This window comes from Watersipora subatra, chromosome 9 (genome assembly GCF_963576615.1).
Source record: "Watersipora subatra chromosome 9, tzWatSuba1.1, whole genome shotgun sequence".
In the NCBI taxonomy this organism is placed as follows: domain Eukaryota; kingdom Metazoa; phylum Bryozoa; class Gymnolaemata; order Cheilostomatida; family Watersiporidae; genus Watersipora; species Watersipora subatra.
Window position 1 is genome coordinate 3,322,569 of NC_088716.1, and position 14,727 is coordinate 3,337,295.

The window sequence follows — 14,727 nt, forward strand, 5'->3', positions numbered from 1 at the left end:
TAGCGACGAGAAATTGAATGGTGAAGAATGGGACTCTTGATTTATCTCATATTTAGCTGGACTTTACTATTATATAATATTTTACTATCTTATAAATAAATTCCTACATGTCATATTATGTGATTTTGATATGCTATGATTTTCTCGAATCTGAATTCACTAAAATTTGTTTAATGAAAAAAATAACTGCCATACAAGTCGAGGATGAATTTTTAAACTGGAAAATTGGAGTTCGATTTCCGATTTATGCGCCGGAATTTATGGTAGGAAACTTTTAATCAGAGAGAAAATGTTATTTTCCATAGAGACAGCATTGACAGCAAAATAGAAAAGCAAACACCAAATAAGTATAACTTCGGAGAATTTCCACAGCGTAAAGGAATTTCAAGCAAACGAAGATAAAAAACAATGAATGATCTATAAGAATGTTAGGGAACAATCTAATAGAAACAGCAAAGGATTGAGTCCATCACAACATAGAGGCATCACAACATAGAGGCATCACAGCATAGAGGCATCACAACATAGAGGCATCACAACATAGAGGCATCACAACATAGAGGCATCACAACATAGAGGCATCACAACATAGAGGCATCACAACATAGAGGCATCACAACATAGAGGCATCACAACATAGAGGCACCCACAACATAGAGGCATCACAACATAGAGGCATCACAACATAGAGGCACCCACAACATAGAGGCACCCACAATATAGAGGCACCCACAAGAAAGCCCCATTTGATGGTATACTATGATGGTGAGTTCCTATAAGCCAAAGATAGCCATCCCTGTTTTCCTGTTTGGTCCTGCTTGCACACTGGAAGCAACGCTTTAAAAAAACTTACCGAAGACATCCAGAAAATGGCAGAAAGATGAAATGTGTTGAAAAGATTATGCAAGAAATATTATAACCCTCCTTGCCTTACAAATATAACTTGAGATTTATATACAGTACTATGTATCAGGCATATAAATGCATCCGTGTACCTCTCATATAGTGATTTGATATTTATAAATACATCATCTAGTTTATGTGATGTCGCATCTAATAGTGCAAGTGCAGCTCTTGAGTGCGGTATATCCCTCTAGAGCGCAATGTACCCCTTTCGAGTATGGTGTATCCCTCTACAGTACGGTGTACTCCTTTTGAGTACAGCGTACCCCACTAAAGTTTCCCTTCTAAAATAAGATAACCTGGAAGGTCAAGGTTTAACTCTACTGGTCTGCATTATCATGCACTAAGATCAACCGTAAAAATTACCTGACTTTACGCTGAGTCAGGACATGTGACCCTCCGGTGACACCTGCTAAGTTTATAGACACAGGTTGATGCTGCCGCTCGTCAGCATCACCTGTCAACGACCTCTGAATCAATCTTGATAATGATAGTAGCAAGTGAGGGATCTCTTTCAGCGAGGCAATACGATATCATAAGCACGGACATTATGCATATCAAAGAGTTGTCCAACCTTGTCAAAAACATTCAATGCGCAGCTTACTCTGGTTGCACTGCCTGCTAAGCCTGGCCTGTTGATCTGGCACCTGCAGCGCATGCCGAATGACATGCTATTCCTACCGAGTTTGAGTAGCACCTGCACAACTTGTCATATGTTATATAAAGGCTACCATGTTCAAATAGCACATATAATACCGAGTTACTAGACATACCTTGATCATGTAGCACCTGCACTGCCCGTAGCATGTCATACCAGAATATGCATCTCTGCATTCGGTGCAGACTATTATCCTGAAGTTTCTTCTTTAAGTAGACAGCCAGGTCCGTATCTCCACATTCCAGCAGTAAGTATAAATGCTCTGAGCTCTGTTCACTACAAATAGACGCAATTATGTACATGAAAACCTACTGTTATGGGATTGTATGACTTTTAGAGACAAGTTACATGTACAACAGATCACGATAGCTTTAACATACAAATGTTCCAACATACGAACGTTTTAACATATGATGTAAAATTTGATTCAACACCCAAAGTATTTCTCAACATCTTAATAGCTTCTCAAGACATATCGGCAAAAAATTAACTAGAAATTCCCCTGTCATACAGCCCACGACCAAAGTCATAATGGAAAAAGAACGGGTACTGCCGGTTGAGAAATGCAATATTAGCAGTCAAATGGCACTGCAGTGCAATAGGAGAACTGCAATGGTAGCTGTAATGTACTGGGTATTATTATGTACAACAAACAGCAATAATAAAAGGAAAAGATTATATGTTTATATCTCTCCCCTGCAATGGGAGAAATGCAATATTATAAGTAAAATGGCAAGCTGCTGTGTAATATACACAGGCTGGGGGCTGTATATCATTGGTCATAGCAACCAATATCAAGAAGTTGTGATATTTATTTAGATTTCTGTAGTTATATCTAAAATATTATGCTGAATTTAAAAATCTAACACATTTCAGCTGGTTTTCATAGAGATAGATGTATATCTATAAGAAAATGTAGGCCTATTACTTAATTTTGCAGATATTAAAAACGGCTTGGCAGTACCGCGATTTGGGCACAGCAGTAGTATCAACAAAATCTTTAAAAAATAATAACAGAAACTTTTCAAAGACTCGGTAACATATTTAAATATGTGTATATGTGTTTTGTATCATTATTATACTTAAACGACTCTACACCAAAATGGTTAAATTTTTTGATGGGATTTCGATACAAGGGTTTGGTTACGGCGGTTGACGGATAATCTTTCAGGAGTTGTGTGCGCATATGCATTTATCATAAAGCTCCCACACAATCGCTTCGCTCGTGTTTGGTCGTGGGATTAAAAACATAAACGGACACAAAGTATAAAAATAATAAAACCATTACGTTAAGGATTACGTTAAGCTAGGTTTAATTTTAACTAGTTTGAGTCAGACCATCACTTAATCGAACTCTGAACATATTCATTGCTCAGCCTACACTTCCATTTCTCTAATCTAAACTCTTCTTATTGACTACTTTTTGATTGCTTCATTATTTGCACTTCTCTTTACATCTCTCTATGAAACGCGTAAGACATCTCTCTATGAAACACGTAAGACATCTCTCTATGAAACACGCAAGAAATCTCTCTATGAAAAACATAAGACATCTCTCTATGAAACGTGTAAGACATCTCTCTATTAAACCTGTAAGAAATCTCTCTATGAAACACGTAAGACATCTCTCTATGAAATACGTAAAACATCTCTCTATTAAACCTGTAAAAATCTCTCTATGAAACACGTAAGAGATCTCTCTATGAAACACGTAAGACATCTCTCTATGAAATATGCAAGAGGTGGGGTGACTGTACAGCACTGCTATCTTTCAATCCAACAGTGTTTGCGTAGTAAGATACAGTCGTGTGCAAAATAAACCGGACTACTTTGATGGAAAACCAACACTCTCATTTACACCATTGTTACTTATTGTAAATTTAGTCGATAGCCATAAATTATACCAAGTCATATGAGTGTTCCAAGAAAAATAAATTTTAAATACTAAATTATGAGCATATATTTTATTTTATCAGCTGCTAGGTAGTCGAGTACGCGAGAGGCTGCTTACGGGAACAGCATCACTTGAACTTTGTCGTAGAATCAGTTCGAAAAAGTTTTAAAAGAACCGGCTAAAAGTGTAAAAGTGGAAGCGAGGCAAATGCGAAATAAAAACACTAAACCAGAAAAAAATCAAAACAGTATAATTGAAAACGAAATTAAAATAAATTTAACGTAAAACTTATCTGGACTGACTCCATATCTCTATTCTCACCTCTACCTACACACCCTGTCTTCTGCATCGCTACACAAGGCTGTATCTTAACTCACAATTTCCCCGTGAAGGGGATGAAACAAAAACCTGTTTATGAATTATTACCTAGTTTCTTACATTTAAACTACAATTTGTGCATTTAGTTTTGCACATTGTTTTATACTATGTAATTTTTTTTCATGTTATAAGTAATCACTTGGAGTATTTATTGTTTTTGGCTTTGTAATGGATTAAAACAAAATTCTATGTGTTCTTATATGAACATGTGCTCTGGCATACAATGGTTTTGACATACAAAGCAAATATCAAAATAGAATAACCTAGAAAGTCAAGGTTAAACTCTACTCGTCTTCATTATCATGCACTAAGTCTACCGGAAAAATTACCTTTCTTTGCACTGAGTTTGGACATGTGACTTCAGGTGACATGTGACCTCAGGTGACACCGGCTAAGTTTCGGCGTTAAGGAAAAAGTAAACAGTTCGCTTTTCTTTGTTCGAATATCGTTCTGAGTTGTTTATGCTTCGCACCCAGCCGGTTCTGACCAGTAAAAGTAGGTCAGCGCTTACGTCAACGCCTTATGTTCTGTTTTTCCGCCCAACCCGCCATAAACACAGCAAATACGTGAGCGCATCTGAGAAACAGGTTATCATCTTGTGACCAACAGAAAATTTAGTTTTAGAGCAAACAAGGAAGTATAGATTGAATAGAGCAAATGTTCTCAGCTTGTTTGCCCACACGAGTGCTAAAGGATCGGCTTACAAGATAGCAGACACTGTTATCACTCAAATCATAAAAATACCCGAGCCAAAACAGAAAGCTTATGCAATACTGACCAGTAAAAAGGGTGTAACAATAAAGGCCAGCAGGTGCCAATTCAAATAAAGTACAATTACAAGAGCGGCATGAAAACATGTTATCGTATTGAGATACAGAAATTCCCACGGGCGTCAGTAAAACGATGAGATTAGCCCTAGGCTCAGGTTGCACAGAGGTGAATCACTCCACTACTCAACTATTTTTTCCTCAAATTGAATTATCTCGACGAAAAGTAAGACGACTCCTCGAGAGCTCTTATCGCCTTCATTGTTTATAACAAATATGTTTATGGCTGAGAACGTAATACTGAGTGACGGAAACACTACGATGTTGGCAAAGTTTTCTTCTCTACAACAGCAAGGAAAGGCAACTACCTAAAATAGACAAGAAAGCGGCATTTGGATGCAATGTTTTGAAAATCAATGTTGGACATCAAAATCATAGATGAGATGAGCCCACCTTTAGCAGGCATCATGATAGTAGATAAAACCCATCCATACCAATAGAATTCATAGAGCCTTATAAAAACTGCAATGCATTTTGTTCTATTGATTACCAGAGACAGACAACTACTAACTAGTTTGTAAAATATGACTAATACAGACCACAACCTAATGAGCTATGATTGACGGTGACCACTATCTATTGAGCTATGTATAAAGAGGGATACTTACAAATCCACTGTTTTTTGTGACGATTACTATTCTAGTAGTAGTGACAAAGAGAGACAGCTACTTACTAGTCTACCAAGGTTATGACCCTCTCGCTAAACTCCAGCTTTTTCAGCATCTCTATCTCCTTTTTGAAACCAAGAACTGTCTGTGGTTGTTGCCCGACGAGATTTACCGTCTTGAGTGCCAACCGCTGTGACCTCTCGAAGTCAAAGACTTGTTCAACCTGTAGAGACATCAAGTAGAGACATCAAGTAGAGACATCAAGTAGAGACATCAAGTAGAGACATCAAGTAGAGACATCAAGTAGAGACATATAGGCCTTGTCAAGTACCCCGATGTCAGAAAATGTACACTGATCTCCACACAGCAATCAACTCTATATCTCACCTTTGAAGAGCCTCCTTTACCGAGGAGATTGAGCACTGTGTAAGGTCTGCCATTCACTTTAACGATATTTTGGTTTGTGTCTGCTGCCACCTAAAGAAACCAAGTGCTCACATTTGAATTGTGTGTGTTACACGCGGGGCAAGTAATAAATTAGAGAGGTATGTCCCGCAGACATAAAATGTAGGTGTAAACACAAGCTATAATAAATTTTAAAAACTTCTTTTGCTTCTAATAGCGTGAGATGTCACTAAAATGTTGAATCCAGAACTATCTCAGAAAAAAACAACAGTTGAAGTGAAGGAAGACAGGCTAGTAAATAGCAACTTGGCAATGTGAGCAAAGAAGAACAGAAATGCTGAGAAACAAGAGTGAAAAAAAGAAAAGTACCATAAAGTAGTAGTAGAAGATAACTCCAAATTTTGCATTGGAAATTATTCTTTGCTCATACAACTATCCGAAATTTCCAATTATAATCGGTTGTCTTTTTAGCAAAAATCCATCACAAGTCAGACAAAACCTAATATCAATCAATTAAACCAAGTATCAACTGCTTTGTTTTTTTCAATCCAGTGGCGCAGCTCAGTGAAATTGGAACGCTATTTTTGATGCGCTGCAAGTCTCGTGAGACAATGACAGACAAAAAGTTCATAAGGACGCCATTGCTAGCTAACACAGGTTGCTATAGCGGCAGTGTAATGTATTAACTAGTTTGCCTTTCAATTTGGTTGATTTTATAGTCATGGAGGCTGTCATGTGTCATCTTACAGCCGAGTTCATATAGACCATTATTATGGGACTATCAGGTTGGACAATATGAAATCGCTCATATTTAATATTTATAGAATATGTGACATACATATTACTTCTGCAGTCAAAGCTCCTCTCAGAATAGTTAATGCCATCACAGTAACTACCCAATGTGTCCAGTGTTACTGCCACCACAGCAACGACCCAATGTATCCAGTGATTTGGAAATATTAATTTTAGCACAAATTAGGTGTTAGTAAACGAGCCCTGTATAATAAATAAATATGACTATTGGCTATTGACAACGTGGAGATGGTTGCCAGATATTCTCGCTGCTGCATTTTATTATAGGCTATAAAAATACACCTCTGGGCTAGTTTTTCTTCTGCGATCTAAGCGAAGAGAGAACATAAATCTTAAAAGGACTTGAAAGCAGAAGTGACAATGCATGGCTGGGATAACCTTCAACTTAGTAATAGACACAGAGATCTTAACAACTTTGCAAAGCAATAACTTCTTTACACCAAAACCATTTATGGAATTGCCTCCCTTGCTCTGCTCTTTGCCGGATAAAACATTGGAATGTTGATGAATGATGACCCTGCTTGCTAATTGCAAACTATGCAAAATTTCAAGTAAAACAAAATATTGTAAGATATTAAATATATATATATTTAATATATATATATTTATTATTATTATTTATTTATATATACACAATAAAGAAAACAAAATATAGAACGAAAGATTAAGCTTGTTGTATATTTTAGTGCAACCAAAACACTGGGAGTTGTCTTGAGCTGTTTTACATGTTCCATAAAAACAAACTTTCACCTGCGTTTCAATTTGAGTAAAGACTTGAGTAACGACTTGACTAACAATTTGAGTATCACTCCAGTAATGACTTGAGTAATGATTTGAGTAATGACTTGAGTAACGACTTGAGTAACGACTTGAGTAACGACTTGAGTAACGACTTGAGTAACGACTTGAGTAACGACTTGAGTAACTAATCCAGTAATGACTTGAGTAACGACTTGAGCTCCAAGTCAGACGAGTTATCACTATGATTATTAGTTCTGGTATTATTATTAGTACTGTTAGAAATAAAACAATCTCTGTCACTAGTACTATAACTCAATAGATAATCATCAGAAATCCATAGACCAATGATTTGTGAAGCCGTGGTAGCTGAAACGCGCCTGACACAGTTGGTCTGTGCAAAGAAAAAACTGCGAAAGAATTTAAAATTGTTACAATGTGAAACTCGGCTTATAATGGGCTGCAAGTACGCTTGCCATTGGCTTAAAACAGCTGGCAGGTTGTTTTCTTTCATATATGTATACACACGATAGGTTAATTAACTATTCACCAATCAAAAGCATTTTACTAAAGCCGCATCACGCAGCTCTTGGTCATACGCAAACGCTGTGCTGAGCCATACTACACGGCTCGTGGTACGTAATGAGTTGACCGTTAAAATGTTAGATGTTTACATGTCTAAGTTACATGTCATGTTTACATGTCATTCCAAGTTTCAGTTTGCAAAAAGGGTGAAAATTTAATGGCGACTTTTTTTAAGCAATGGCCATCCGTGTCAGACACATTACAGCTAACCGAGACTTCCCAGATTGTAAATCAATGGACTCCTGGTGATTATCTATTGAGTTATAGCATGAGTGACGATGATTATTCTATTCTTAATAATAATATTAATGTCACAAGCTATAATAACAGTGATAACTCATCTGACTCGGAACATGCTTGTTATGGCTCACTAGTTACTCACTTATTACTACTTAGTAGGAACACAAAAGTACCTGAGCTCATCTAGCAACACATTTATATCTAGCCTTGTTTAGATGGCATCAGCCAGCGTTAAGTTTTATGTTGATTAATTAGATAGCAAAATCTTTTTCATAAATCTTGTGGTTTGAAATTAATGCCAACGCTAAATATTAGGTTTCATTGAACATTTAATCATGTCCTGGTAAAAAAAAACTAATTTGGTGGTGAAAGAGTTAAGCAAAGTTCTTCAATATCTCAGACAACGGAAGACGGCGTCGTCCAGGCTATCAAGCATTCAGTCAGTCGACTATAGACATAAGACTTCGCATTTGCCATGCATTAATACTCGTGCACCAAACGATTATAAATTGTTTTACAAGAAATTACTCGTGATCAAAGTAAAGTTGTCTCCCTTTGATAAATTTTGCAGAACGCCAAGACTTGCCATTGTCCCATCTACTTTAAACAAATATTTCAAATGAAGCCAGTACTACCAGAGCCACAAACATTTTTTAATGGCTAGCACTTAGCGGTAGGCAAGAATGTTGTTCAATAGAAGAAGTCAATATCTTGTATATAGCAACAACCAATAATATTATATACTTATTAGCAATAACCAATCGGATGGTTAAGTTAGATGGAATACAGAAGCCTGTGTACCTGAGCCTTCGAGTCTTCATCTTTACGAGAGGTTGTTGTTTGAACTGCTATGTTCCTAGTTTCTTTTTTCGTGGGTGAAGGTTTCTTGAGACTAAGAAGAGACAGAATGTTGGAGAATTACTGAAATCTACGGAGTATATCAGTCATCTATAATTTTTACATATAAATATGAGTGTCTGTCATTGTTTGTATGACATTTTAAATATATACATATATACTTACACTCATATAAATACGATTGTAAGTATTATAAATATAATAACATTTGTCTGCCCAGTTTTAGAGATTAAGTTTCAGTGAGGAAAAATCTGCCTCACTGAGGATTTGAACTCCCGACTTTCAACTCACAGTTCAACAAACATAACCACTAGGCTAAGCCATTTTTATCGTGTTTGACTCTTAATTTATCATTATCACGGATTGCAAGTTACAAACTAAATATGCACTTATATTATTAATTAATAATAATAATACTTTTTGAGTTTGTTTTTCTTTTGGAATTTTTTTAAGTCATTTCAAAGCCAATTATCTATTTTTAATCTGTAATTTTCAAATGTACCATTACACACCAAGTTACACACATTTGCGATTTCAACTAAGGATGATAGCTAAATCTACAAAGTACCAAAATAATACCCTCATGTGCTTCACTGCTATAGGTTTGTACCGGTATCGTCCATTGAAAGTTTGAATACAATGAGCTGCTTCTGCAACAATAACCTTTTCTATACACACACGTGTATGTAGTCATTCTTATTATTGATTCAATATATAATTATTCATGCTTTTTATTTTGTTTTCTAAGTTCATATTAATCGTAACAAATCATTTTTCATTGTAGCAAAACTATTTTGCCATTACCCGCTAATTATTTAACATTTAAATACATTTACAGTTATTGTATGTTTTCTCTTAATTTATTTGAACTGTACAAAACACTTTTCTTACGACATGAAGTTTGAATGTTAGAATGGTAACCGTAGTTATATGTTAAACAAAAATACAACAAAAAATATGCCGTAAAAGTATATTAGTAATTCTAGGTAAGTCTCAAGACCTTATAAGGTAGCAGATGCACATAGAGAGTAATGCTAATAGTACACTTAATGTCAAGGTCAATCTCATAGAATATAACTCATCATTGACTAGTTTCCTTCATTTCTGTTTTTGCATCAGTAAACGGAGAAGACGATCAATATTGACAACTGACTCACCTTGTGCAGTTAGCCAATGAGCTGACTCACCTTGTGCAGTTAGCCAATGAGCTGACTAACCTTGTGCAGTTAGCCAATGAGCTGACTAACCTTGTGCAGTTAGCCAATGAGCTGACTCACCTTGTGCAGTTAGCCAATGAGCTGACTCACCTTGTGCAGTTAGCCAATGAGCTGACTTACCTTGTGCAGTTAGCCAATGAGCTGACTCACCTTGTGCAGTTAGCCAATGAGCTGACTTACCTTGTGCAGTTAGCCAATGAGCTGAATCACCTTGTGCAGTTAGCCAATGAGCTGACTCACCTTGTGCAGTTAGCCAATGAGCTGACTCACCTTGTGCAGTTAGCGAATGAGTTGACTTTTAGAGCCTGCAGATGATTGGACAACCCAGACAGCCCTGACTTCCTCCCTTCAGTTGGTTGATCAGAGTCAAAACTCTGAATGAACAGGAAACAAGCAAAGTACTACTAGCAACTAATAATTGGTGGCAGAAAGAATAATACGAAGAAGAATGGAAACAATTCAAGCTGAAAGGAATTGATTAACATTGATCACACCTATATCTTCTACCTTCAAGTCCGCCAACTGATTCGTATACCAAAGGAAATCCATAACTTCTGGACACATGCTAATATTTAAGACAAATACGCCAATATTTAAAAGACAAACACACTAATCTTTAAACCACAATTATACTAACTTCTAAAAAACGAGTAAAGCGCGACCTTAGGATACAATGTGGATCCGTTCCAGGATTGGCGTCGTCTGGTGAAAAAACCGTATGTAGGGGTATGAAAACCATAGTAATTATATAATGCAAACATCCCTGATAAAAATCATCCAAACTTTATACAGTACTGTACATATTAAACATTAGTAACAACTAGTGTGTAACTAGTTACTAGCAACCCTAGTAACTATAGTTACCTACACAACCTTTGGTATATTTAGTGTATTTATTGGTTATGATCTGCATTACAATGTAACGCTGCAATGTGCTGTGTAGTGCGTAGACAGTTCTTACCTTCAAGACAGAAGTACATATAAAATAAACTTTGAATTCACTTTAAAGGCCAGTTCACACTATATCGTCGTTTGTTAGCGTTTTCCCTTCGATGTTCTTCGTCGATTATTTGAACCGTGAACCGATGGCATCGAGTAAGCATCGCTGACACGTCGGAAAAGTTTTAAGCTGTCAAACTTTCCCGATATTTCGTCGAGCATCGACGACTGCCTTTCAAATTTGAACCATTTCGGTGATGGTAATTCGCGGTCACGGATAGAGTGATTCATTCATATCCGTTTACTATAGTCGCTGCGGGACTAGTTTTGTTCCGTACGCAATGTCCGTTGTTATAGTATGCAAAAACAAAGAGGGTTCTTCGCAATAATTTAAAATGATAAATGAAAACGCCGCGTCACGGAGTATTTCCTGATGCAAACGCAGATGGGTATGTGATAGTGTGAACATGGTTATCATCGACAATCACCGAAGTATTGTGGCATCAACGCCGAAAATATAAGTATAGCTCGCTAAGCACACACTTGAAACTAAGTTTAAGTATGTATTTTTAAATATTTCACTGAAGTTCGGCTTTTTATCCCTAAAACCATAACACGTATTAATTTCTGGCTCCGTTTTCAGTATAATTTTAGTCGATCTTATTAAAACCCTTTCAACCTAATTCGGCATAAAAGCCCAAACGATGCGGTTTTTGTAATGAAGTGGACTTTTGTTAGCAGGTTAAGGGAGGTTGTCTGACCACTGCCCTTCTGTTTGAAGGAATTGCAGGAACTGGTTTTAAAGGGAAAATATTACCCTTTTACACATAATAATTGCTGAATTGAGCGAAATCGGTCTTCATGTCTCTTTCGGGCATGGTGAAAATGTTTTCGGCGAAAAGCATTTTGGCGTCTTTGTTAGTTTGAGGTGCGTAATAAGCACACTGACTGCCAAATTTGAACTCGGGCTATAATTTTGTTGAATTTGTATAGTGAAATAAGATTTGTATGGTGAGGTGAAAAAATTATCATGTTCCAATTTGTAAGGTGAAAAAGTCGTATATCAGGGTAATCGTATCCTGAGGGCGCACTGTATGCCAATCTTTCCAAAATAATGCACAATTTTTTAAATAGTGGAAGCAACAATCTTTAAACATCAAATCAGCCCTTTTTCAAACAGCAAGTACACTGATAATAGACTGATTTAAAACCAAGAACAACAAACTAGAAACAGTTATACTAAATATTCATTCTCAACAACATAATGAAAGTAATACAGTAGTCCTTACCATGTTCTCCTTATCGCTGACGCTGCCAGAGCTCCTCTGTCTGGTTGGGAATACTTGTGATCTGTCTCTGAGCAGTCTTGTCTCGGTAGAAACTTGTGAATCCGTATAAATTTGATCACTGGTAAAACTAAGAGCACCTATTGAGCCTTTAGAGCTTGCGGAACCATGAGTACCTGTATAGCTTTGTGAACCTATTGAGCTCTGTGACCCTGTGGAGTCCTCTATACTTTTAGAGCCATTACAGTGCGTAGAAGAGAACTTATTCAAACCGATGAGAGACGATTTCCTCTTATGAACATCTGATGGAATATGGTAAGATTGGGTGAAACAGCCCGTATCTTGCTCCTCTACTATCAACAACTCATCTGATGAGCTGCTAGCCTACAACAACAAAGTGTAGCCTCAGATCACAGTTGCGTGTTTATAAATTGTCACGAGACATGAGGTGACAGCCTGCTGTCTGCAATCACATGCTAGAAATTGTTAGCAACAGACAAGAACGAAAGTGAACAGAAAATAAACAAACAAGAATGGAAGATGAAAGAAGAAGGCGTACCTTGCTGGGCCTCTGATCAGATTTTCCTTCTGGCCGCGATTCTTCCTGTCCACCAGACCTTTAATGACATGCACCTTCATATTAAGTTATAAGAGGTTTACATTATAAGAGGTTTACATTATGGGAGTGACTCCTGTAAGCTTACTAAGATATCAACTGTACTAAGCATACACAGTAATCTCTTACTACTTCGGGGTTCAGCTTGAGCGGCTTCAGTACGTGACGGAAAAATTTTTTTTATTAAAAACTCAAGAAAATAAAAAACTAAACACCTGAAATACATAAATTCCTCTCATACTCGGGCCCAGTGAGATCCTCTCATACTCTGGCCCAGTGAGATCCTCTCATACTCTGGCCCAGTGAGATCTTCTCATACTCTGGCTTAGTGAGATCCTCACATACTCTGGCCCAGTGCGATCCTCTCATACTCTGGCCCAGTGAAATCCTCTCATACTCTGGCCCAGTGAGATCCTCTCATACTCTGGCTCAGTGAGATCTTCTTATACTCTGGCTCAGTGAGATCCTCTCATACTCTGGCTCAGTGACATCCTCTCATACTCTGGCCCAGTGAGATCTTCTCATACTCTGGCCCAGAGAGATCCTCTCATACTCTGGCCCAGCGAGATCATCTCATACTCCGACCCAGTGAAATCTTCTCATACTCTGACCCAGTGAGATCCTCTCATACTCTGGCCCAGCGAGATCATCTCATACTCCGACCCAGTGAAATCTTCTCATACTCTGACCCAGTGAGATCCTCTCATACTCTGGCTCAGTGAGATCCTGTCATCGTGAAAGCAGTAATCGCGGTTCAGTTTTCCTGTTACATTTTTTCAAGTGTACTGGCGCAAAGTCTCTGTGACACCCTTCAGCATGTCTCTCAAATGCCCTTGACCTTCACAATTGTCTAATGGACTCACAAAAAAGGACGAAAATGTTATCAAAGAAACAGTGATTTTATTAGTTATGAAGTTAATGGTTTTATTTCACGGACTTTCTCTTTTAGCGACGTCGGGGGTGCGCGGATCCGCGATTAACAGTCATACGCGAGGGACCACAAAACTGTTAAACTGTATGGGCTAATATAAAAGGTGAACTGTGTGCACTAATGACATGAACAGCAAACCTTCTCCAAGGAGGGATGAATGTATATTGCTGTTTTGGAGGGTCAGCCTCCCCTTCACTTTCACTCGAGTCCTCTTCAAGTATAATAATAGGTTGACTAGGGGTGCTGCCAGCTACAAATATTCCAGGTGAAATTTTTAATCTTGAAACATCCTGGCAGTCAAATCACCTCAGGCATTAAACACAATCACAAATAATAGATAAATACTGATATTCCTACTTTCTGGTTAACGCTACTGAAATTTTGTGCAAGATCATCTTTAATTCATACAACAAGCATGACATTTAGCCTTTGCTCCAGCCATACTAAGGCTGTTTGTGAACTACCAAAATCATGCAGTCTTACTAAATACAGAGTAGAACAGCACAAAACACACTTTTAAAATCACCAGTGTTTGATTCCCTGGCATTTCGCTGATCAATTTTGTCGTATACACTGAGTGGTTTTCTCCGTCCTTCTACCGGACCAGAGTCCCCCATGATCGCAGATGTTAAACTCCTCTGCATAAACACAAATAACAATATAAGATATTGTATATATACTATATATATAAAATATAATAACAAATATCACACAAACAAAGACTTAGTTAAAGTCAGGAGTTATATCAATACTGATCAAAACCTGCTTTCTACTTTATCGATGAGCATCTGTATTAATCAATCCCACTTAGGTGTGCCCACGTCTGTTAGT

At 37.4% G+C, this 14,727-nt stretch overlaps 1 protein-coding gene across 1 annotated transcript in view; it reads right to left on the reverse strand.

The window, feature by feature from the left end:
* LOC137404211 (uncharacterized) overlaps positions 1-14,513 on the reverse strand; it is a 44,587-nt gene extending 30,074 nt beyond the window's left edge. Inside the window, exons 1-9 of the mRNA XM_068090372.1 lie at positions 14,411-14,513; positions 14,035-14,146; positions 12,909-12,966; positions 12,353-12,733; positions 10,395-10,498; positions 8,851-8,941; positions 5,656-5,745; positions 5,334-5,491; positions 1,677-1,837 (exon numbers count right to left, since the gene is read on the reverse strand). Of these exons, the coding sequence (XP_067946473.1) occupies positions 1,677-1,837; positions 5,334-5,491; positions 5,656-5,745; positions 8,851-8,941; positions 10,395-10,498; positions 12,353-12,733; positions 12,909-12,966; positions 14,035-14,146; positions 14,411-14,513 (1,258 nt within the window). The remainder of the gene's footprint in view (positions 1-1,676; positions 1,838-5,333; positions 5,492-5,655; positions 5,746-8,850; positions 8,942-10,394; positions 10,499-12,352; positions 12,734-12,908; positions 12,967-14,034; positions 14,147-14,410) is intronic.
* Between the last annotated feature and the right edge of the window lie 214 nt (positions 14,514-14,727).